Consider the following 26,098-nt stretch of genomic DNA (forward strand, 5'->3'; position numbering starts at 1 on the left):
GGTACCATCACCGCAATCCTTATCCTCCTTCCTAGATGAATTAAAATTACCTAAAATCCCCAACTCCTCGATAGACCAACTACATACACCAGTATCAGAGGATGAAATTTCTGCAGTAATCAAAAACCTTAAAAAAAACAAAGCCCCCGGACCTGACGGCCTAACGGCACAATACTACAAGAAACTTACAACCATCCTCACACCGCACATTAAAAATTACTGTAATGCTCTACTAAATGGCACCCAGATGCCCCCTGAATTCTATATCGCCCATGTGGCGGTAATCCCAAAACCAAAGAAAGACCATCTCCTCCCCAAGAATTATAGACCCATATCGTTACTAAATGTTGACCTCAAACTCTTTACATCCCTCATTACCACTAGGCTCAACAAATTTTTACCTAACCTTATTCACCGTGACCAAGTGGGATTCATACCTAATAGACAAGGTCCTGATAATATTAGACGGAATCTAAATATCATACATTCAGCAAACTACCATAAACAACCCCTACTAGTATTAGCTTTAGACATAGAAAAAGCTTTCGACTCGATCTCATGGTCCTACCTATTTGAAGTTTTATCCAGATTTGGCATTCCTCGCACCCTTATTTCATGCCTTCAACTATTATATGACAGTCCAACAGCCTATCTGAAACTCCCGTCAACTAAACCTACTCCTATCAACATACAAAGGGGGACGAGACAAGGCTGTCCACTTTCTCCAGCCCTATTTGCCATGGCCATGGAGCCACTGGCTGAGGCAATAAGGCTCAACCCGAACATACTTGGACCTGTGGGACTTGGCGCACAATATAAGGCAAGCTTATTTGCGGATGATTTACTACTGACTCTATCCAGCCCAATTACCACTCTCCCAAATTTATTTTCACTTCTACGTAGATTTGAGTCGATCTCAGGACTCAAAATTAATGTTGACAAATCCGAAGCTCTATTCCTTAACACCACTAAAGACATGCAAACAAATATTATCTCCCAGTTCAAATTTACAAAAAATGAACACTATATAACTTATCTCGGAGTCAACCTCACCTCTCATAAGTCGACCCTATTTAAGTGGAATTATCTCCCATTAATAAAAAATCTCCGAGCTGACTTAGCTAGATGGTCTGCCATGAAATTATCCTGGTTGGGCAGATTGCATGCAATTAAAATGGTCTCTTTGCCTAGATTTCTGTACTTGTTCCGCTCTCTCCCCATACCGTTGCCTCGTGAGACCCTACACAAGGTTCACTCTATGATTTCAAAATTTATTTGGCAGGGGAAAAAACCCAGAATTCGTCAAAAAACTATGTTCACACACAGAAGACTGGGGGGGCTTTCCATGCCTAACTTCACACTATATTACAAATCGGCTCAGTTGGCCCAATTGGCTAATGCTTGCGCTGCCAACCGTGCTCCGAGATGGGTTGACCTGGAATCATCCCTCTTACTTCCGTTTTCCTTGCCAGGCCTTATGTGGTCCACACAAAAACTACCAAAAGGTTTACACATTACAACACCTTTCACAGCACACTCCCTGATTCTTTGGAGGAAGGAAAGATTTAAATTTAAACTCCAATCTGAGTCCGCCCCCCTGACCACCCTCTTCTGCAACCCCATGTTTCCACCAGGACTTGACCCACGTTCTTTTGCTTGGTGGAAAGTTAACGGAATTACTACTCTAAGGCACCTCTGCTCGCCTTTTAATATAATTTTATCTAGACAAGAATTCCTTCATAAATACAATCCACCCATTAGCGAAACCTTCCGGATCTGTCAGGTTTTCCACTTTGCAGAACAGTCTCTACAGCAGAAAATCCCTTTTCGCGCGACTTGCTTTGAGCAGAGATGCATGGATGACCCACTGGGAAAGGGAACTGTCTCTCTGCTGTACGGATGCCTCAATACTGTACATGGAGATGACAAACTATATTACATGAAACAGTGGGAGGAAGATCTGGGTATCCAATTAACTTTGGAAAGTTGGAGACGATGCTGTGATACAGTTTCCAGGGGTAGTCATCAAACCTCCCTGACAGAAACATCCATTAAGGTCTTACATAGAACTTACCAAGTTCCAAGTAAACTTCACGCTATATACCCCAACATTTCAGATAAATGCTTTAGAGGATGTGGCGCAGTGGGAGATATGAAGCATATTTGGTGGGAGTGCCCGGTTGCCTCGGCTATGTGGCAGGAAGTAGGATTAATAATTGGAAAAATGTATGGCGGGGCAATACGACCTGACCCGGCCACATTCCTACTGGGAGCCAAATACCCGGGATTTACTAATAAATTCCACAGGCTGATAGGCCAACTGCTTATGGCCGCTAAGCTACATATAGCTACCAACTGGAGGTCGCCGTTTCTCTCTGTCCAGACAGTTAAGGATAAAATGAATTCAATCCTCTTATATGAACGTATACATGCGACTAGGGAGGATTTGTGGGAGGCCTTCTACCAGATTTGGAAACCGTGGATAGATCTTAATACGGACTTAAATCTTGAACAAACCTTGACTTTATCTATTTGAGATTTTATCACCCTGTGAGAGATTCTGATAACATTGGGGTTGAGTCGGAGTTGGGTGGGGTGCGGGGAGGTGGGAGATGGAACTTATGGAACTTATGAAGTGGAACATAGTATAACTTTATCTGGTAAATATACTACAGCTTACCATGAAATTAAGTGCAGTATCTCATTTCCTTCCCCATTTTCCCTCTTTTATGTCTCCCCATGTCCTTTTCTTGTTATATTTGTATTTTTGAATTTGAGTTTAATATATATATGGTTTTTCCACTTTGTTCAGATTTAATGCTTATTGAACTCCCTTGTAAGGGAAACTGTTGTTCAATTGCTATGTTATTGAAAATAAAAATTATTGAAACTAAAAATTTGGAGAGAGTGACGCTTAATGGTACTGTCAAAATTTGGAGAGTGACGCATAATGACATTCTAAGAATTTGGAGCAGATGACGCATAATGGCCCTCTAAAAATTTGGAGAGGGTGATGCCTAATGACCTTCTAAAATTTGGAGAGAGAGACGCATAATGGAGCGAAGGTCGGCTCATGAACCTGTAGATATGGTGGAGGAGAAGAGGGACACTAAACTTTAGAACTATATGCCCTTGTTTGGGTGGGAAGAGGTGCATGGGAATACACCAGAAAAAAAATGAACATTTTATTTGATTTTATGTTCTGCTGCTCTTATCTGTTGGGATTGAGAAGTCTGGGCCAATACAGGCCTTGTTCATTTTGATAAGAGTCAGCCTCTCAGAATTTTCAGTCATTATACCGTTGTGTCACTAAAAACCCGCTCTGACAAAATGCTAGCGGCAGGGCAAGCCCGTACCTGCAAGGCTTAGCAGGACAGCTCATGCCACATGTCCAGCTTGGATACGCAATAGTTGTACAGCGAAGAGAAATCACAGGGGACGCTGGTTCAGTTGGCCAGGTACTCCACTATCTTCCAAAACTTTTCACTCCTTGTCAGATTACCCTGTGCATCAGGGCCTGGGCACTGGGACAGGGATGGACATGCCACATGTGCAGCCGCTGCAGCTGCACTGGGGCCCGGAGGTGGAGGTGGGCCCCTTTCCTGGGGTGGCTAATAATGAGGGCAATCTGACCTGTTTCTCCAGCCCCGAGGTTCCGGGGGGGCCCTGGCCAGATTGCCCTCATGTGCGGAGAGCAGGGAGCGAATCCTGCAGCTCCGCTGCCTACAGGAGAAAATGGCAGCGGAGCGGAGCTGCAAGGATCCGTCCTGTGCTTCCTGTCTGACACAGCTGCACGACGATGTTGTTGTCATACAGTTAGATAGGATCCTGTCCTGTGTGAAATCAACCTTCCAGCATCTAACTAGTTTGGTCTAATAGTGTTTTGCAGGCAGCAGTCCACATTTGGGCTAATATTGTGTTGCAGACAGGACTTAGGAGACCCCATTTGCTAATCAAAATCATGAGGGTTAATTTTGTGGTGCAGCCAGGAGGCCCCATTTGCTGAGAAAAATATTTAGGGCTAATATTGTGTTGCAATCAGGAGGCCACATTTTCTAAACAAAATCATTAGGGCTAGTAGTGTTGTGCAGGCAGCAGTCCATATTTCCTACTCAAAATCATTTGGACTAAAACTGTGTTGCAGTCAGGACTCAGGAGGTCCCATTTGCTGTTCAAAATCATTAGGGCTAATAGTGTTGTGCAGCCAGGAGGCCCCATTTGCTAATCAAAATCATTAGGGTTAATAGTGTTGTGCAGACTCGAGTCCCCATTTCCTACTCAAAATTGTTTGGACTAATACTGTGCTGCAGTCAAGACTCAGTAGGACCATTTCTAATCAAAATCATTAGGGTTAATATTGGGGTGCAGCCAGGAGGCCCCATTTTCTAATGAAAATAAAAAAAAAGGACCTGAACCGTGAACATTGCTAACCGTGAACAGGCTGATGACCATGTGCATTATATTTTATGGATGACTATGGGCTGTGCATTGTACTATATGGAGGACTATGGGCTGTGCAGTATATTATATGGAGGACTATGGGATACATTATACTATGTGGAGGACTATGGGGGGTGCATTATACTTCTGCTATGGGGCCCTATGACTTCTATGTAAGCCCCTGGTGAGTTTAATGGCTTATTTTTTTCTATACATTAAAGAACAGCGTCAGAATAGGGGACGTATATACAAAGATGGGGCCAGGATGAAGGACATACATACCAGTATGGAGGGTGCAAATTTATTCAGGATGGGGTCCACATCTTGCCCATCAGACTCTAGTTATGCCACTGCCCCTGACACATCACACAGTATATATTCAGCATTTCTGTATTACACAGTACACAACCAGCCACCATATAACCTTCTCCCACACATCCAAATTATTCCCTTTATTACCCCTGCAACTTACCTCTGACTGGGCAGCAATGCAAGATGAAGCAGAGACCTGGGAGAAAAAATAATCAGTTACATATAGCTGTCATGTGTAGACAAGTTAACTAGAGGTTGTGTGCCATAGAGGTCATATTATGGCCATAGCCTCCAGACTCCTTGAGGTTATGCAATGAAATCACCGTATGAGTCCAGGTGGTAAATATATGGGCACTGAAACCAGCTTTAGCGTGACAGATATTACATACTGTATGAACCTTTTCTGAACCTTTTCTACTATTAATGTCACCCACAATCTGTACATATGAATTGAAAAACAAACAAATCATTTTGATAGGGAAAATAAAAATAACAAAGCTAAAATAAAGTGGTTTCATCCTCTTTTAATTGAGGATGTGGTTGTCTTCAGAATTAGCCAATTACAATTAAACTAATGTTACATAGTAGCCAGTATATTGCTGCCATCATTTACACTGATTCTGATTAACTTTAATTTTGACCTTAAAGGGAACCTGTTACCCCCAAAATCGAAGGTGAGCTAAGCCCACCGCCATCAGGGCTTATCTACAGCATTCTGTAATGCTGTAGATAAGCCCCCGATCTATCCTGAAAGATGAGAAAAAGAGGTTAGATTATACTCACCCAGAGGCGGTCCCGGTTCTGTTCTGGTCCGATGGGCGTCACAGTCCGGGGCCTCCCATCTTCTTACGATGACATCCTCTTCTTGTCTTCATGCTCTCGCGCATGCGTACTTTGTCTGTCCTGTTGAGGGCAGAGCAAAGTACTGCAGTACGCAGGCGTTGGGCCTCTCTGACCTTTCCCGGCGCCTGCGCACTGCAGTACTTTGCTCTGCCCTCACCAGGGCAGATAAAGTAAGCCTGCGTCAGAGCCGCAGCGTGAAGACAAGAAGAGGACGTCATCGTAAGAAGATGGGAGGCCCCGGACTGGACCGTGATGCCCATCGGACCAGAACAGAACCGGGACCGCCCCTGGGTGAGTATAATCTAACCTCTTTTTCTCATCTTTCAGGATACATCGGGGGCTTATCTACAGCATTACAGAATGTTGTAGATAAGCCCCTGATGCCGGTGGGCTTAGCTTACCTTCGATTTTGGGGGTGACAGGTTCCCTTTAATGACCAAGTCATGTTTTACAATTCTGACCAGTATCACTTTATGGGGTAATACGTTTCGACATATCCCACTGATTGTGAGTCTATTTCAGTGGGCTCTATAATCATAGCAGTCATTGGCACACTCCACAAGGAGGGTAAGCCACAAAAAGGTCATTGCTAAAGAAGCCGGCTGTTCACATAGTGCTGTATCCAAACATATCAATGGAAAGTTGAATGGAAGGAAAAAGTGTGGTAGAAAAAGGTGCACAAGCAACCTGGATAACCGCAGCCTTGAAAGGATTGTTAAGAAAAGGATATTCAAAAATTTGGGGGAGATTCACAAGGAGTGGACTGCTGCTGGGGTCATTGCTTCAAGAGCCACCTTACACAGATGTAACAGGGTGACGGAGTCCATTATATGCCTTCCCCTCTTTGAACAGTATTCACATTGACTGTGCAGTTCCATAGTATTTATAACTGTTTATGTAATGCTGCTGTAATGTGTCTGTACTGTACATGTGTTATTCATAAGGTATAGGGGATAGGATAACAGGGTAGACAATCTTAGGAATAGAATAGCGGGGCACATTAGAAATAGGGAATGAGAGTCTTAGAATAGGTATAGTGAGCATAGGCGGTTTTCCAGAATGGGAGGAATTATGCAGCGCCCCAGAGTCCTGGTTGCTGCAGTAATGTTATTCTTCCACCAGGGGGAGTGATATTACGTCTGAAGGCAATAAAGGAGATCTTCTGTCCAGGTATCACAACCACACACAACACACTTCACACTCCAGCCACCGGGGGGAGCAAGGGTTCTATCTATTAGGCCACCCCTCACAGTTAGGTAAAACTGGTAGTTGGAGGGAAAGTTACAGAGTTCCTGGCTGGAGACCGAGAGAGAAAGGTCTCCAGACCGAGCTGGCTGGAGCGAGGTCCAGTCAGATCCAGACTACGGTCTGAGGAGGACGAGGGTCCACGGAGCTGCGCCTGCCCCTTGTGCGGCAGCATCCAAAGAAAGAGACATTGAAAGGAAGCGTGTTGTAGTGAGTGAGAAACTAAGGCATAGCAACAAGTGGATACCAGAGAGGATAGTAGACGAGAGGAGCTGCATCCTTCTGGTGTGCGTTCTGGTAGCCAGAATACCGAGGGAGTAAAGTGCTCTACGCCATTGCTTCAGAGACTAGCAGGACAGTCAATTCCAAGTTGGATGCCCGACCTAAATACCTAAGAAGACACGGTGGCAACTTGTGGGGGTCGGGGCGTCTCTAGGGTCCCTATAAACAAGCCTTAGGCCATCAGTCATACGGGTTTTGTTCTATCCGACCACGGGAAACAGTGAGAAGAGTAACAGCAATGAGGACTTCATTAGAGCTTAAGCAAGTGAGGACCTACTGTGTTACTGTGCGCATAGGAAGGCTATTGCATTCCACCTGAATAAGGAGACTCTGGATTTGCCTTCAGACCGGCCGGGCTCTGCCTACCCCGTGATCCGGTGCCCAGGACTATGGACAATGAAGCCTTCAGTAAAAGGTAAAGAGACTGCAACCTTGTGTCCTCGTTATTTCCTGCGCCTTACAACTTCTACCATCACCATCTACACTTCTGGGAAGCCCTGGGGATACCCTTCACCTGTGGGAAGGTATAGCATCTAGCTGCCATAACATCACCCCAGCGGACCCCTAAGCAGCGTCGGTCACCCTGACCGAATACCACAGGTGGCGTCACGAACTTCCCCTTTAAAGACCTTTCCCCAAAACCATAAAAACTATTCCTTTTATTGGATGCCCCTCGAAGGGCCACGGACCGGGTCGGGCCACCGTGACATCCCCCGAACCGAAGGACCCGTTGCCGAGTACCCCATTGCCCCTACCCTGGGGCGATCCAATTACAGTAGGGTATAGTAATAGAACTTCCTGATTAGAGTGCAGTAAGGATGCAGGAGTGACAGAGGACAGTCTAATAGTCATGGGGGTGAAGCTGCTAAGGCAGGAATGGACCCCAGGCTGAGTGGCGTGCAGGCAGTCACCAGCTTAAACGGTAGCCATCCCAAAGAGGATCCGGGACCTAACGAAGGGACTAGGTGAAGTTGAGATGGCAAGCCTTTTACCTCTTCCTTTTGAAGCTGGACAAGGTGAGTGGGAGGAAGCTGGTTGGCCTAAAGGCACGGATGGGACAGAAATTGTCCAGGAGGGGCAGAGGTTGCCAGGACAGCACAGGCATTGTCCAGGAAGAGTAGTGATTGCCAAGATGGGACAGGGATTGTCCAGGAAGAGCAGTGATTGCCAGGAAGACAAGGAAAGCCGTAGGAATGTCACTCTGTATGCACTGTGTCACATGTGTAATGAAAACCCTACTAGTGAGTAAAGTTGAACTGTTAAGAAAAGACATTGTGTCTGGAGTCATTTGTGAGACCCATGGATCTGAAGCCAGAATGACAGAAGCAGAGGGAACCCCGGCAATTAATGTGAGTGTTCTGCTGCACACGTTGAACACACCGCAGAAGTGACACTATGTTTCATTTGTGAGGCGCCATGGTGTGGGAACACTACAGCTCATTGCCACGACTACCACCCTGGCCACTTTACACAGACATAATCAGGATATGGGATACAAGTGTCACATTCCTTGTGTCAAGCCACTCATGTCCAATACACAAGACCAGAAGCGTCTTACCTGGGCCAAGGAGCAAAAGAACTGGACTGTTGCTCAGTGGTCCAAGGTGTTGTTTTCAGATGAAAGTAAATTTTGCATTTCATTTGGAAATCAAGGTCCCACAGTCTGGAGGAAGAGTGGAGAGGCCACAATCCAAGCTGCTTGAGGTCTAGTGTGAAGTTTCCACAATCAGTGATGGTTTGGGGAGCCATGTCATCTGCTGGTGTAGGTCCACTGTGTTTTGTAAAGACCAAAGTCAGCGCAGCCGTCTACCAGGAAATTTTAGAGCACTTCATGCCTCCCTCTGCCGACAAGCTTTTTGGAGATGGAAATTTCGTTCCCCAGCAGGACTTGGCACCTGTCCACACTGCCAAAAGTACCAATGCCTGGTTTATAAACAATAGTATCACTGTGCTTGTTTGGCAGCAAACTCGCCTGACCGTAACCCCATAGAGATTCTATGGGGTATTGTCAAGAGGAAGATGAGCAACACCAGGCCCAACAATGCAGACAAGCTGAAGGCTGCTATCAAAGCAACTTGGGCTTCCATAACTCCTTAGCAGTGCCACAGGCTGATCGCCTCCATATTACTCCGCATTGATGCAGTAATTGATGCAAAAGGAGCCCCGACCAAGTATTGAGTGCATTTACTGAACATACATTTCAGTAGGCCAACATTACGGATTTTAAAATAATTTTTCAAGCTGGTATTATAAAGTATTCTAATTTACTGAGATAATGACTTTTGGGTTTTCATTGGCTGTAAGCCATAATCATCAACATTAACAGAAATAAACACTTGAAATAGATCACTCTGTATAATATATGGGTTTCACTTTTTGTATTGAAGAATTGAAAGAAATTAACTTTTTGGTTATATTCTAATTTTGTGTGAAGCATCTGTAGTTAATAAATAACATTTCCCACATGTCTACTTTACAGCAGCACAATTTTTTTTTAATTTTGTTAGGAAGTTATAAGAGTTTTGATGAGTGATTTTTAATTTTTCCAACAATATTTACAGATCCATTTTTTAGGGACCACCTCACATTTCAAGTGACTTTGAGTGATCTATATGATAGAACGTACCCAAAAGTGACCCCATTCTAAAAACTTCACTTCTTAATGTGTTCAAACCCCACTCAAGAAGTTTATTAACCCTTCAGGTCCTTTACAGGAATTTTTGCAATGTGGAAAAAAAAATGTCGCAAAAAAATTTACTTTAGACCAAATTTTTTTTATTTTCACAAGGGTAACTGGAACAAAAAAAAAATCAACCCCAAAATTTGTTGTGCAATTTCTCCTGAGCATATTGATACCCTATATGTGGGGGGAAAACCACTGTTTGGGCGTACGGCAGGGCTCAGAAGGGAAGAAGCGCCATTTGACTTTTTGAGTGCAAAATTTGCTGGAACAATTAGCGAACACCATGTCGCGTTTGGAGAGCCCCTGATTTGCCTAAACAATGGAAACCCCCTACAATTGACCACATTTTGCAAACCAAAAAACACTCCAAAAAAACATGCCAGGATCCGCGATACTCTGTGCATACCCTAGCACCTGATGCAAACTTTACACTAGCCGTCATATCGTCATTTTTTTTTTACTATTGAAAAAAAACCAATTCTAACCCCTAACCCTAACACAGCCCTAACCCTAACACAGCCCTATCCCCAACCAAACCCCAACTCTAATCCTAAGCCCAACCCCTAAGCCCAACTGCAAAGAATGGAAAAAAATATATATTTTATCATTTTTTCTCTAATTAAGGGGGATTTGATTTACTATATATTTTTTATTTTGATCACTGTGATAGGATCTATCACAGTTATTAAAAGCAACCAATAGGAAAAATTTTCTATTGTTGCCGAGTATCGGCCAGCAAATCTCAGCGGTGCATGCGTCCACCTTTTTTCTTCCCGAGGAAAATGACGCTGGGCGGGGGACGGATCAAGAGGGTCCGGGGATGGTGGAGGTACTGGTGTATATCATGTCAGAAGACAGAGAAATCATTGAAACAGACGGCACACTTTTTTTTGTGATCGCCGTCATTCACTGAAAAATCCAGCCATAGTCATGTGTTCTGGGGTCTCCCGCCCCTCCAAATAAAATCCAGTAAATTATTCGCTCCTAAATTCAAATGCTCCCATCCTTCTGAGTCCCACTGTGCTTAAACCCCAGTATGAGGCCAAATATTTCACATTATTGTAATGGAGAGAAGCCACTTAATTTATAAGTGGGTATCATCAGACGCATAAGCTGGACACAATGTATGGGGGTGCTACAATATATGGGGGGGTATAATGTATGGGCAGATTTAGACTGGCAGATTTGCAATTCTCCAGAAAGAAGCCTGAAATAGATGTCACAAAATAGTCACTACAGCCGTAGATGAATTAATTGAGAGGTGCAATTTCTACAATAGGGTCACTTTGGGGATTTTCTGCTTTCCTGGCACCTTCGGGGGCTCTGCAACTGTCTCCCGCAAACTATTCAAATAAAATCTGTGATCCAAAAGCCAAATAGCTCTCCTTCCTTCTCAGCCCTGACATATGGCCTAACAGTAATTTCTGACAACATATGGAGCAGCACCGTTTTCGGGACAAATTGTGCAAGAAATTTTGGGGTCTAGTTTCATCTATTAACCCTTGTTTACCTGACAAATTTGCAGCAAATACAAAAATTAAATTGTTACCACTAAATTGTTATATTTCCATGTCTCAATGTTAGAGCATTCTGAGAGGCATCTATTGTTAGGTGTTGAGTTCCCGCCTCTGCACAGGGGGAATCTTGAACCATCTCTGCTGCGGTCTCCCATTTTTCTCCGGCTGCAGTGGAGTCTGCTCAGCGAATACGTCGGTCCTAGCATCTAGCTCAGGTTGATACTGGACGACTGGTTACTACTGCCCTTCCAGGCTCTGTCCTTGTAGCCAGCAATGTTCAGCAGTGAGCAGGTCTTTCTGGGACTAAGTCCTGCTTTTCACATACTGAGCATGCCCAGGGTAAGATCTCTTGTTGGAGATCGAGGGTTACATGCTTAGATACTGCAGCAAATCCCATTGGTCCTCTAGGAAGGTCCTGAAGGTGCTCAACTTCTGTGGCAGCCTCCCATTGGTCCTTCTGGGAAGGTCCTGTACTTGCTGCAGCTATAAAAGTTTTGCATGACCGCACGGCCATGCGCTAGTGTACATTTGAAAACGTGTGTGTGTTGATAAGTGCAAGTCATTCTTTAAACATCCCCTCCCTTGTGTATGACTGCTCGCATAAGGTGGATGTCTGCTATCTAGCGCCCAGCTGAGCTATCAGCACAATAACACACAAAACAGCGTCTAAATTGCTGTGACCACCAGTGTGGCGCCGTGCGCTATTAGAGCGCTTTCCTTAACCATGTCTGGGTGGTTAGTGGCGTCCGCCAGAGTGGCACAGTACGCACTCTTGTGCATTTAAGTTACTTTCTCAGTTATTCTGTTACCCCAATTGTGGTGTCGAGCGCAAGAGGTCTACACGAACTCTAATCCTGTGTCCTGGGATAGAGTTCTGTGATTTCTTGCTTACGCTCTTTGTGCAGTACCGCGGCCCTGTGACGCAACAGGGTTCGCTTCCTTCACACAGGGTGAAGTTAACCCATGTGTGTATCCTCATTGTACCGCCAAATAGTCCGTCATTACTCAGCAGCAGGTGCCATCTCTGCACGATGGACCCCAGGCTGCGAACGCACCTTATACCATTTCTCTAATTATTTGGTGCGTTCCGCTAGCCCTAACATTACACGAGCGCCAGGTTCTGGCTAGTAATGACGGACAAACAGCAATCCAGCAGCTGGAGGGTAGGTTGGCGGCTCTCGAGCGCACAACCTCAGCTGTGGATGTTACCGCAGTAGCTGTTCAGGCTGCTAGCGTGGCTGCAGCAACCTTGTCCACTGCCACTCCTGTTCTGACCCTATCTCGCCTCCCGCTGCCAGAAAAATTTTGTGGTGATAGTAAATCTGGTAGGGGTTTTGTGAGCCAGTGCTCTATACATCTCGAGCTTGGGGCCGCACGTTTCCGCACAGAACGGGCTAAGGTGGGATTTATTGCGTCTCTCCTGTCCGACAGGGCGTTGGAGTGGGCTACGCTGCTGTGGGAGCGTGGCGATCATGTGGTGCAGAGTGCCCCGTTGTTCCTGAGCACTCTGAAACAGGTCTTTTTAGGACCTCGTGTCACCCATGATACGGCGCTCCAACTGTTGGCATTGACCCAGGGCTCGTCCTTGGTCAGCCATTTTGCCGTCCACTTCCGCACCCTAGCATCTGAGCTGGAGTGGTCGGATAAAGCCCTTATTCCGAGATTTTGGAGGGGGCTGGCTGACCACGTGAAGGACGCTCTGGCCACTAGGGAGATACCCGCCACACTGGAGGAGTTAATAGCTGTGTCCACTCGCATTGACCTCCGTTTTCACGAGCGGAGGTTAGAGCGAGCCCAGTGTAGGCAGAGGTTTCGGCTGGCTCCCATCTTCGCCAAACCTTTGGAATCTCCAGTCCAGGCCCCTGAGTCACATGAGGCCATGGTAGTGTCACGAGCGGGATCTAAGTCCCGGACCGCTTGTGCACTCCAGGTTTGTCATATTTGCCAGCAGTCAGAACATCTTGCCACCAGATGTTCCCAGCGGTCGAGGAAACGTCAGCGTCTAGTGGTAGTAGGTAGAGGTACACTAGACACGGTGACGTTTGCCTCCAAACTGTCCTTTAAGGGAACAATTACTATAGGCTCATTTACCCACTCGGTAGAGCTCTGCATGGATTCTGGGGCGGAGGGCAATTATATGTCTTCTGCCTTCGCCCAACGTCATGCAATTCCCCTGGTAATGTTAGCTCAACCAGTAACGAGTGGTAAATGGGTCGACACTGCCCTCACAGATAACACACCAGACCATCCCTTTTTCTCTGTCCATGTCGCCATCTCATCAGGAAATTATATTTCTGCTCGTCATTCCTGAGGGAATTGATGAGGTCCTCTTAGGGATGCCTTGGCTACGGTACCACTCTCCTCATATTGAGTGGTCCACAGGCAGAAGTTTGGGATGGGTGAATCTTGTAGGGGTAGATGTCAGAGGGAATGTGTTCAGGTTGCTACTACTGAGGTACCCGCAGATCTATCCTCTCTCCCCAAGCAATATTGGCCCTATGCGGACATGTTCTCCAAAAGAGCTACGGAGACTCTTCCGCCTCCCCGCCCCTATGACTGTCCTATTGACCTCTTGCCTGGTGCTGAGCCTCCCCGGGGTTGAGTCTATCCGTTATCTCTCCCGGAGATGGAGGCAATGTCACAGTACATCCAGGAAAATCTGGCAAGAGGATTCATTAGGAAGTCAGTGTCACCTGCAGGGGCTGGGTTCTTCTTTGTGCAGAAGAAGAACGGGGAACTACGTCCATGCATAGATTACAGGGGTCTTAACGCCATCACCGTTAAGAATAATTATCCTCTGCCCCTGATATCTGAGCTCTTTGACAGGCTTCGGGGAGCAAGGGTATTTACAAAATTAGATCTGCGGGGTGCATACAACCTGATTCACATCCGTGAGGGGGACGAATGGAAGACGGCTTTTAACACCAGGGATGGGCACTATGAATATCTGGTGATGCCCTTCGGGCTCTGTAATGCCCCAGCCGTTTTCCAAGACATTGTGAATGACATCTTCCGGGATATGCTCTCCACCTCGGTCGTAGTCTGTCTGGATGATATTCTCATCTACTCTCCAGATATTGACTCCCACCGGAGAGATGTTTGCAGAGTCTTCGACCTCTTACGGGCAAATTCCCTCTATGCAAAGTTGGAGAAATGTGTGTTTGAGCAGGAGTCCTTACCTTTCCTGGGCTATGTTATCTCCGCCCAGGGATTGGCTATGGATCCTGCCAAACTACAGGCTGTGATGGACTTTCAGGAACCCTATTCTCTTAAAGTGGTGCAGCGCTTTATGGGGTTCATTAATTACTATCGCCAGTTCATTCCACACTTCTCAACTTTGGTAGCTCCCTTGGTTGCCCTCACCAAGAAGGGAGCAAATCCCAAATTGTGGTCTGAGGAGGTATCCAAGGCCTTTCACTCCATTAAGTCACACTTCACTAGCGTTCCCATCCTACATCGTCCCAATGTAGATAAGCCATTTATAATGGAGGTGGATGCCTCATCCGTTGGTGCTGGAGTAGTCCTCTTCCAAAAGGATGCTCAAGGTCGGAAGCATCCTTGCTTCTTCTTTTCCAAGATCTTCTCACCAGCAGAGAGGAATTATTCCATCGGGGACAGGGAGTTGCTAGCTATGAAGTTGGCCTTCTCAGAGTGGAGACATCTCTTGGAGGGGGCTTGTTTTCCCTTCCAAGTCTTCACAGACCACAAGAATTTGGTGTACTTGCAGACAGTCCAGCGGTTAAATTCTCGCCAGGCCAGATGGTCCTTGTTCTTCTCCCGGTTTCATTTCACCCTCCATTTTCTTTCCGGGGAGAAGAACATTTGTGCCGACGCTCTCTCTCGCTCCGTTGTATCATCTGAGGAGGAGGAAGAGGAGCCTCGGCTTATTGTCCCCACCGAGAGCCTGAGAACTGTAGCCCCAGTTTTGCTAGAGTCTGTGCCTCCGGGCAAGACTTTTGTACCATCCAGTCTGCGTCCGGAGGTTCTCTCTTGGGCTCACTCATCCAGGGTGGGTAAATATTTTGGGTCCAAAAGGACATCTGAGCTACTGGTGAGGACATATTGGTGGCCGCATATGGCTCGTGACGTCGCAGACTATGTTCGGGCATGTGTCTCTTGCGCCAAGAACAAGTCTCCTCGACAACGGCCAGATGGGTTGCTTTACCCTCTGCCGGTGGCAGACAGGCCCTGGGAGATGGTCGGGAAGGATTTTGTGGTGGGCTTACCCAAGTCCCGTAGCTGCACCATTATTTGGGTGATCACCGACCATTTTTCCAAAATAGTGCACTTGGTGCCTCTTCCACGGCTACCTTCTGCACGGGTTCTGGCAGCGTTGTTTATTAAACATATCTTTCACCTACACAGTATGCTGGACAAAATTGTCAGTGACCGGGGTCCCCAGTTTGCGTCTCGGTTCTGGAGAGAGCTTTGTCGTCTACTCAGCATTGAGTAGAATCTCTCTTCAGCATATCGTCCCAAAATGAATGGCTTGGTAGAGGGGGCCAACCAGACCCTGGTCACATACCTGCGACATTTTGTGTCAGCTAGGCAGGATGACTGGGCATCCTTGCAACCGTGGGCGGAATTTGCGCTAAACAACGCCGTAGACTCCACTGGTCAGACCCCATTTCTCCTTAATTACGGCCAGCATCCGCGGGTTCCTGTGCATATGCCCGTGTCTTCTGCCGACTCCAGGGTGGCAGACTGGGCTGTGGAGGCACGGGACATTTGGGACCGCACTCAGGATGCTATCCGGGCCTCCAAGGAGAGAATGAGGTCCTCCGCCGATGCACATAGGCGCCCCGCTCCAACCTTTGCTCCTGGTGACTTGGTGTGGCTCTCCGCCCGTAACATCAGTGTCATGTCGGACGCTATTCACACTAGGGCATCCGACAGACAGCGGTAATTCCGCATTCGTCCACTATACGTTCAGTGGCGCCTACTAGATTTTATCTAGGTTGTCCGGGGTTAATTTAGCTGGTACTCCGGTTGGAGGCTGGGTCACGCCCACTGCCTTTAAATAGTTCTGCTGGACTTTGGGCGTCACCGATTATAGCTTGTGCCTCGTGCCTAGTGATTCCGGTCTGGAGTGGTGGTCTTGGAGTAGAAATATCGTATCTGGTGGTGTATTATGCTTTGTCATATTTCTCCCTCCTATATTTGTATTTTTTTTGCCCTGTGCACGTTATAGTGTTTTCCTGTGTGTCTGCGGCGTGGTGCGTTTTTAGTTTTCCCTGTCTGTGCTTTCTGTTGAGGTTGGTGTGTGGTCTAATCACTGGGTGGCGGGTAGAGGTTTCAGCATAGGGCTGAAACAGGAGTCAGGGTCAGGCCTGGTGGCCCAGACAAGCACACCATTAGTGTAAATTCTGGGAGAGGGACAGACAGGGTTTTCCCTAGTCTGAGGGATATCCCAGGGGCCCGGGTAACCAGCCTTAGTTTTACCTAGTCTCCCCGTGACATTATAATCGGCCCCAAAATTTTGTATTCCATGGATCCCATGACTTCCATAACCCACCAGTTGGAGGCGCTGTCCTTACAGGTCACTAAGTTGAAGGGGGCGGTTCAGCATCAGGGTCAAGTAGTATCTAATGTGCAAGCTGAAACTGCAGGTACAGTTGCAGAGCCAAAGATCTCTTTACCTGAGAGGTTTGCTGGGGAACGCAGTAAATTTGTTGTTTGTTTTTCGTGAAGCTTGCAAATTATTTTTCCGTATGCGCCCGATTTCCTCAGGTAATGAGGCTCAGCGTGTGGGCCTGGCATTGTCCTTACTGAACGGAGACCCCCAAGCTTGGGCATTTTCTTTACCATCTGATTCAGCTGCATTTAACTCAGTGGAGAGTTTTATTTCTGCTCTTGGGCTCATTTATGATGATCCTGACAGAATGGCTCTAGCAGAATCTAAAATTCGCGCTCTCCGCCAAGGGGAGCGAATGGCGGAGGTTTACAGTTCTGAATTTCACCGCTGGGCGGTGGACACACAATGGAATGACCCCGCGCTGCGGAGTCAGTTTGTTCATGGGGTTTTGAGAAGGGTTAAACAAGCCCTCCTGATGTATGAGACTCCTGCTTCTCTAGAGTCTGCTATGAGTCTTGTTGTCCACATTGATCGCCGTTTGCGCCAGGGGGTGCAAGAGACGCCGCCTACGGGGGAGGGCATAGGTGCACGTGAGGTTGCTGCAGGTGAGCCCACGGAGCCTATGCAAATCGCAGGGGTGTCACATCATCGAGCCCCCTCGCTCAGGAAGCAGGGAGCCTGTTTTTGCTGTGGTAAAAATGGGCATTATGTAAATGCTTGTCCTCTGTTATCTAAGAAAAGCGCAACGGCGGAAAACTACTAAGCTCAGAGGGTGTGGAAGAGGCTAATCTGAGCTTATGCATATCTTCCATTGTGGTCTCTCAATGTATGCTTCCTGCCAAAGTTATGGTCGCTGGCAGAGAGCTGCCAATCACTGTTTTTGTGGATAGTGGTTCGGCCGGGTTCACGGTCGAAAAACTGCCTCATCCTATCCGGGTGGTCACCATCAATTCTGCTCCTCTCCCACAGGGGGAGATTACTGAGTTTGTGGCTGAGGTGAAACTCCATATTGGGGTCCTAAATTTCGAGCAGGTTACATGTAGGGTACTCAGTAATCTTCCTGCACAAATGGTTTTGGGTTTTCCATGGTTATCTATGCACAACCCAGTGATTGACTGGAAAACTCAGGACATAATCCAGTGGAGCGGATTCTGCCAGGAGAATTGCCTGGCCATATGTGTGTCCGCTGTGACTCCTAGCATTCCTGAGTCACTGCTGGATTTCGCGGATGTGTTCTCAGAAAAGGGTTGCTCAGAATTGCCACCACATCACCCCTATGACTGTACTATTAGGTTTAAACCAGGGGCCAAATTGCCAAAAGCAAGGATGTTTAACATCTCTGGTCCTGAGAGGCAAGCTTTAAAAGACTACATTGCTGAGAGTTTGAGCAAAGGGCGCATCAGGCCTTCGTCCTCGCCTTAAGAAGAAAGATGTCGGACTACGCCCGTGTCTGGATTTCAGGGAGTTAAACCAGATTACAGTTCGTGATCCATACCCTATGCCACTGATACCTGACTTGTTCAACCAGGTGGCTGGTGCTAAGTGGTTCTCCAAGCTTGACCTCAGGGGGGCGTATAACCTCATAAGAGTCCGTCAAGGTGATGAGTGGAAGACGGCTTTTAATACTCCTGAGGGTCATTTTGAAACTTTGGTGATGCCATTTGGGTTGACAAACGCGCCTGCAGTATTTCAACATTTCATAAATGATGTGTTCTCGCATGTCCTGGGGAAATTCGTTATTGTGTACCTAGATAACATTCTCATTTATTCGTGCGACCGTGATACTCATTTAGAGCATGTGAGGCAGGTGTTACAGCTACTCAGAGAGAATAAGCTCTATGCAAAACTTGAGAAATGTGTATTATCGGTTCAGGAGTTGCCTTTCTTGGGTTATATTGTGTCTACTTCAGGGTTTAAAATGGACGCCGCTAAGGTGCAAGCGGTGCTGCGTTGGGAACAGCCTGATAACCTAAAAGCGCTTCAGCAGTTCCTTGGGTTTTCTAACTATTATAGAAAGTTTATCAAAGATTTTTCTACCATTGCTAAACCGCTTACTGACATGACGAAAAAGGGTACCAATTTCTCCGCCTGGTCTGAGGCTGCTGTGCGCGCATTCGAATTTCTGAAGAACAGTTTTGCTTCGGCCCCCATTCTGGTGCAACCGGACGTATCAAAACCATTTACCGTGGAAGTCGATGCGTCTGAGGATGGAGTGGGGGCGGTGCTGTCACAAGGCTCATCCTTGGGCGAGTTGCGTCCATGCGCCTACTTTTCCAAGAAGCTGACGCCCGCCGAACATAACTACGATATCGGCAACAGGGAGTTGTTGGCTATCAAGTTGGCTTTTGAGGAATGGCGACACTTTTTGGAGGGGTCGGTCCACCAGGTTACAGTTATCACCGACCATAAAAATCTGCTTTATTTAGAGTCAGCCAAGCGTCTGTCCCCCAGGCAGGCTCGCTGGGCGTTGTTTTTTCACGCGATTCAACTTTTTTGTTACTTACCGTCCGGAGTCTAAGAACACTAAGGCAGATGCTTTATCCAGGTGTTTTCCGGGGGGAGAACCTCTGGAAGATCCGGTACCCATCCTCCAAAAGGGTGTAGTGGTCTCGGCTCTCACGACAGAGGTTGAGGCTGAGATTGCCGAGGCTCAGGAGGAGGTTCCACCAGAGCTACCCATTAACAAATCGTTTGTACCTCTCCATCTTCGCCTAAAGGTGTTGGGTGAGCATCATGATACTGTTCTGGCTGGCCATCCAGGGGTTAGGGGTACCTTGGAGTTGGTGTCGCGTCAGTTTTGGTGGCCCAAAATCCGACAGGACGTGATCTCGTACGTATCAGCATGTACCACGTGTGCTAGGGCTAAAGCGCCTCGCTCCCATCCTGCTGGCACATTACATCCTCTAGGGGTACCAAGTAGGCCATGGACGGAGATCTCCATGGATTTTATTACAGACCTGCCCTCCTCAGCTGGGAACACGGTCATCTTGGTGGTTGTTGATCGGTTCTCAGAGATGTCGCACTTTGTGTCCTTGCCTTCGTTGCCTAACGTGAAGACTCTGGCTCAGGTATTTGTGCAGGAGGTGGTTAGACTTCACGGGGTTCCATCTGACATCGTGTCTGATAGAGGTACTCAGTTTGTGGCAAATTTTTGGAAAGCATTTTGCTCACAGCTGGGGATCAAGTTATCGCATTCTTCGGCGTTTCATCCTCAGTCAAATGGTCAGACCGAGCGTATGAACCAGAATTTGGAGCAGTATTTACGCTGCTTTGTTTCTGACAATCAGGAGGAGTGGTCGGCGTTCCTTCCTTTGGCGGAGTTTGCCATAAATAATCACCACCAGGAATCGTTTGGGGAGTCCCCGTTCTTTTGTGTTTACGCGCATCATCCTCAATTTTGTACTCTGCGTCAGGGGGGCTCTGCTGGCGTCCCGGAGGAGGACCAGTTAGGAGTACAACTGTCATCTGTCTGGAGGAGAGTGAAACAGCGCTTGCTGAGCGTGGGTGCTAGGTAAAAACGTGTGGCTGACAGTAGACGGGTGCCAGGTCCGGACCTGAGTGTGGGTGACTGGGTGTGGTTGTCCACAAAAAACATAAAACTCAAAATACCATCCCTCAAATTAGGTCCAAGGTTTATTGGTCCATTTAGGGTCACCGCCATCATTAACCCGGTAGCCTACCGATTGGAGCTTCCTACGGTTTATAAGATACACAACGTGTTCCACAGATCGTTATTTAAAAAGGTGGTGGGTTCCGTGGACGCGACACCGACGCCATCTCCAGTTTTGGTGGATGGCAATTTGGTATTTGAAGTCTCCAAGGTAGTTGACTCGTCTCGTGTAGTGCGCCGCACATTACAGCATTACAGTACCTGGTACACTGGCGTGGTTATGGGCCGGAGGAGAGGTCTTGGGTGCCAGCCTCGGACATTCATGCGGACCGGCTGGTCAGTATGTTTCACCGCCGCCATCCAGACAAGCCGGGTCCTATAAGTCGTGAGGGCCCTGGGGTCCCTCGTAGAAGGCGGGGTACTGTCATGTCGGACGCTATTCACACTAGGGCGTCCGACAGACAGCGGTAATTCCGCATTCGTCCACTATACGTTCAGTGGCGCCTACTAGATTTTATCTAGGTTGTCCAGGGTTAATTTAGCTGGTACTCGGGTTGGAGGCTGGGTCACGCCCACTGCCTTTAAATAGTTCTGCTGGACTTTGGGCGTCACAGATTATAGCTTGTGCCTCGTGCCTAGTGATTCCGGTCTGGAGTGGTGGTCTTGGAGTAGAAATATCGTATCTGGTGGTGTACTATCCTTTGTCATATTTCTCCCTCCTATATTTGTATTTGTTTTGCCCTGTGCACGTTATAGTGTTTTCCTGTGTGTCTGCGGCGTGGTGCATTTTTAGTTTTCCCTGTCTGTGCTTTCTGTTGAGGTTGGTGTGTGGTCTAATCACTGAGTGGCGGGTGGAGGTTTCAGCATAGGGCTGAAACAGGAGTCAGGGTCAGGCCTGGTGGCCCAGACAAGCACACCATTAGTGTAAATTCTGGGAGAGGGACAGACAGGGTTTTCCCTAGTCTGAGGGATATTGCAGGGGCCCGGGTAACCAGCCTTAGTTTACCTAGTCTCCCCGTGACAATCAGGCTGCGAGTTGAGTCCACTAAGTTTGCACCTCACTACTTGGGTCCCTTCAAGATCCTCGAACAGGTTAGCCCTGTGGTCTACCGTCTGGCCCTTCCTCCACGCCTAGGTATCACCGACACCTTTCATATGTCCCTCTTGAAGCCCGTATACTTGTCCCGGTTTTCCAAGTCAACTGCAGGGACACCGGGTTCATCTACGGACGATTACGAGGTGAACGCTATCTTGGGGTGTAAGGTGGTAAAAAATTTTATTTGGTGGATTGGAAGGGTTATGGCCCAGAGGACAGGTCCTGGGAGCCTGCTGAGCACATTTGAGCTCCACAGCTCATTGTTGCCTTCGAGCATAGCGAGGTCCAAGGGGGGGGGGGGTAATGTTAGGTCTCGAGTTCCTGCCTCTGCACAGGGGGAATCTCAAACCATCTCCGCTGCGGTCTCCCATTCTTTTCCAGCCGCAGTGGAGACGTCGGTCCCAGCGTCTAGCTCAGGCTGATACTGGATGACTGGTTACTACTGCCCTTCCAGGCTCTGTCTTTGTAGCCAGCAATGTTCAGCAGTGAGCAGGTCTTTCTGGGACTAAGTCCTGCTTTTCACATACTGAGCATGCCCAGGGTAAGATCTCTCGTTGGAGATCAAGGGTCACATGCTTAATACTGCAGCAAATCCCATTGGTCTTAGGAGGTCCTGAAGGTGCTCAACTTCTGTGGCAGCCTCCCATTGGTCCTTCTGGGAACGTCCTATACTTGCTGCAGCTATAAAAGGTTCGCATGACCGCATGGCCATGCGCTAGTGTACATTTGAAAACGTGTGTGTGTGTTGAGGAGTGCAAGTCGTTCTTTAAACATCCCCTCCCTTGTGTATGACTGCTCGCATAAGGTGGATGTCTGCTATCTAGCACCCGGCTGAGCTATCAGCACAATAACACACAAAACAGCGTCTAAATTGCTGTGACCACCAGTGTGGCGCCGTGCGCTATTAGAGCGCTTTCCTTACCCAAGTCTGGGTGGTTAGTGGCATCCGCCAGAGTGGCACAGTACGCACTCTTGTGCATTTAAGTTACTTTCTCAGTTATTCTGTTACCCCAATTGTGGTGTCGAACAAGTTTCTTTTGTTCAGTACTTGCATTTTTCATGCATTGTGTAGCACCCAAGCTGACTATTCTGTAAATTAGTAGTGCTCCCGACAAATCCTTTTTATCCAATTGTGGTGTCGAGCGCAAGAGGTCTACACGAACTCTAATCCTGTATCCTGGGATAGAGTTCTATGATTCCTTGCTTACGCTCTTTGTGCAGTACCGCGGCCCTGTGACGCAACAGGGTTCGCTTCCTTCACACTGGGTGAAGTTAACCCATGTGTGTATCCTCATTGTACCGCCATATAGTCCGTCATTACTCAGGTTCCATCTCTGCACGGTGGACCCCGGGCTGCGAACGCACTTTATACCATCTCTCTAATTATTTGGTGCGTTCCACTAGCCCTAACACCTATGGGTTCAAAATACTCACCAAACCCCTAGATAAATTCCTTAAGGGGGTCTAGTTTCCAAAACGGGGTCACTTGTGGGGTATTTCTGCTTTTTAGATATGTCAGAGACTCTTCAATTGTGACATAGTGTTTACAATTTATCCCAGGGATATATAGTTCTTTCCTTTCCTACCCTGCCATGTGCCCAAGCAGAAGTTTTTGACCACATATGGGGTATAATCGCATTCGGAACAAATTGCGAAACAAGTTATGGGGTCCATTTTCTCCTATTATCCATTGTGAAAATTACAAATTTGGGGCTAAAACATTTTTGTAATGAAAAAAATTGAACATTTTCAATATGATGACCTGTGGGTAAAATGTAATTTTGTATTTTTACAGCTCTACATTATAAACGTCTGTGAAGCACCTGGGGGTTTAAGGTGCTTGTGACACATCTAAATAAGTTCCCTAAGGGGTCTAGTTTCCAAAATAGGGTCACTTGTGGGGAGTTTCCATTATTTAGGCACATCAATGGCTCTTCAAACGCAACATGGCATCCTCTGTTGATTACAGCCATTTTTGCATTGAAAAAGTCAAACAGTGCTCCTTCCCTTCTGCGCCCTGACGCTCAAATGGTAGTATTCCCCTCATATGGGGTATCTGCATACAAATACTGGTATCTATTTTCTCCTGCTATCCTTGTGAAAATAAAAAAAACTGTGGCTAAAATATATTTTTGTGTGTAAAATGTGATTTTTTTTAATATTCACAGCCCTATGTTATGAACTTCTGTGAAGTACCTGGGGGTGCTCATGACACATCTAGATAAGTTCCCTAAGGGGTCTAGTTTCCAAAATGTGGTCACTTGTGGCAAGTTTCCACTGTTTAGGCACATCAAGGGCTCTCAAAACTAGACGTGGCATCCACTCTGGATTCCAGCTGTTTTTGAGTTCAAAAAGTCAAACCGCGATCCTTCTCTTCTGAGCCCTGCTGTGAGCCCAAATAGTAGTATTACCCCACATATAGGGTATCAACGAACTCAGTAGAAAATGTACAACAAATTTTGCGTTCCATTTTCTCTTGTTACCCTTGTGAAAATAAAAATAATTGTGGCTAAAAGTACATTTTTGTGGATAAAATGTAATTTTCTATTTTCACAATTCTACGTTAGGAACTTCTGTGAAGCACCTGGGGGTTCAAGGTGCTCATCACACATCTAGATACATTCCTTAACAGGTTTAGTTTTCAAAATGGGGTCACTTGTGGGGGGTTTCCACTGTTTAGGCATATCAGGGGCTCTCCAAACACAAAATGACATCCACTCTCTATTCCAGCCATTTTTGGTTTGAAAAAGTCAAACTGTGCTTTTTCCCTTCCGAGCCCTGCCGTGCACCCAAACAGTGGTTTTCCCCCACATATTGGGTATCGGCATACCCTTGTGAAAATAAAAAATTTGGAGCTAAAGTAAAATTTTTGTGAAAAAATTAAATGTTCATTTTTTTTTTTTTAACACATTGCTTCAGTTCCTGTGAAGCTCCTAAATGGTTAATACACTTATTGAATGTGGTTTTGAGCACCTTGAGGGTTATAGTTTTTAGAATGGTGTCACGTTTGGGTACTTTCTGTCATATAGATCTCTCAAAGTCACTTCAAATGTGCTGTGGTCTCTATGTGCTGTATATCCTGAACGTTCATTTCTGCCTGTAAACCTGTGCACACTGCTGCAATCTGTCTGACTGATGAAGGTCGTTGTAGGACCGAAACGTTTCTTTATTTTTGCTTACAACATTTACCTGAGTGCCAAGTTTTCTACAAGGCAGAGTTTGAATATGGCAATAATAAATTTCACTGGGACAATGAACCCTGACTTACATGGAGTCCGCATGAAAATTTTTTTTAGTGTGCTTAATTGGATGTCATTTATTGTGCCCAATTTTTTCTAGATACTTTTTGCTTTTAGTGAAGCCTCTACTTGAGATTTTTAACCATTCCGAAGAGGGCTTCTTTAGGGCCTTTTACAAGCCCATACTGTGATCAGAAGTTTTTCTCAAGGACAGGTCTGCAGTACAGAACTGTATGGAGCCCGTGCACGCTTCACACAGCTGCATGTTTTTACACTTTTGCTCATCCAGGTGCAAAAATCAAAAATAACAAGTAGGTCACACAACAATGCACAAGAATGAAATCAATCATAAGCTTTTATTTAAAGGTAAAGGAGCCCAGGGCCATTACCAGACTATCCAAACCAGTAAGTTCTCCAAAGACAAGTGGCTAACACTCACTGATCCCAATAAAACTTATGGTTGCCCAAAAAACTGCTTGAACTGCAGCCCAAGCATCACTCTTGGTTGAACCAGGAATAAGGATCTGAAGAGCAGACCTAGATCACCAGGAGGGAAACTGTAATCTGAAATCCATTCACTGAGAGAGAAGTTCTTTACACACTTCCGACCAGGAATGGTTTAGTATTGTAACATTTCTACCAAGTTCCATTCAGATGTTTCGGACTTGTTATCCCTCATCAGTGCAAGGTAGATAAACCATAACCTCAAAAATGTAGGAATGGTGGGCAGTCAGACTAGCTTTTCAATGAGGGTATAATAATTGGAAGTTTAGACTCATCCCAAATCATTATGATATTACTGTGTATATTGTAAGGAACTAATGTGTACATATGTTTCATTTATACGCCTTAAGTACGGTACTTAATGATCCAGCACTAGGATCATACAAAAGAATACATTTGTCACTTTGGAAATACATAAGTAATTGTAGGTGATCCGCTATGCCCATGTCCAGATCTCCTAGGTTTGTAATATAAAAATCCAGCTACTCACCATAGAGCAGGAATCTCCTCGAGCTCTGCATTGTGACCAGAGATAAAGAGAAGTGAGAATGATCTCTTGTGATAACCCTCGTTACATTGTACTTCCTTCCGAAAAAAAAAGCAGTGACTCATAATTAAAAGAAATGTTATTTTTTGTGAAAGTCCAGATTTGTATCTAGTCTACATGGCCAGGCAAGAGTCAAGTGATGGTCGGCATCTGCCTATTGGGCAAATTAGTGATCTTTTACTACTAGTAGCCTCATGGGGAAATA

The 26,098-nt window shown here is 46.4% G+C and overlaps 1 protein-coding gene across 1 annotated transcript in view; it reads right to left on the reverse strand.

Moving 5' to 3' along the window:
- Positions 1–25,868, reverse strand: part of LOC143774880 (adhesion G protein-coupled receptor E3-like) — a 138,870-nt gene extending 113,002 nt beyond the window's left edge. Inside the window, exons 1-2 of the mRNA XM_077262659.1 lie at positions 25,837–25,868; positions 4,913–4,948 (exon numbers count right to left, since the gene is read on the reverse strand). Coding sequence (XP_077118774.1) covers positions 4,913–4,948; positions 25,837–25,867 — 67 coding nt within the window. The 5' untranslated portion in view covers position 25,868. The remainder of the gene's footprint in view (positions 1–4,912; positions 4,949–25,836) is intronic.
- Positions 25,869–26,098: the final 230 nt, after the last annotated feature.

This window comes from Ranitomeya variabilis, chromosome 5 (genome assembly GCF_051348905.1).
Source record: "Ranitomeya variabilis isolate aRanVar5 chromosome 5, aRanVar5.hap1, whole genome shotgun sequence".
Taxonomy (NCBI): domain Eukaryota; kingdom Metazoa; phylum Chordata; class Amphibia; order Anura; family Dendrobatidae; genus Ranitomeya; species Ranitomeya variabilis.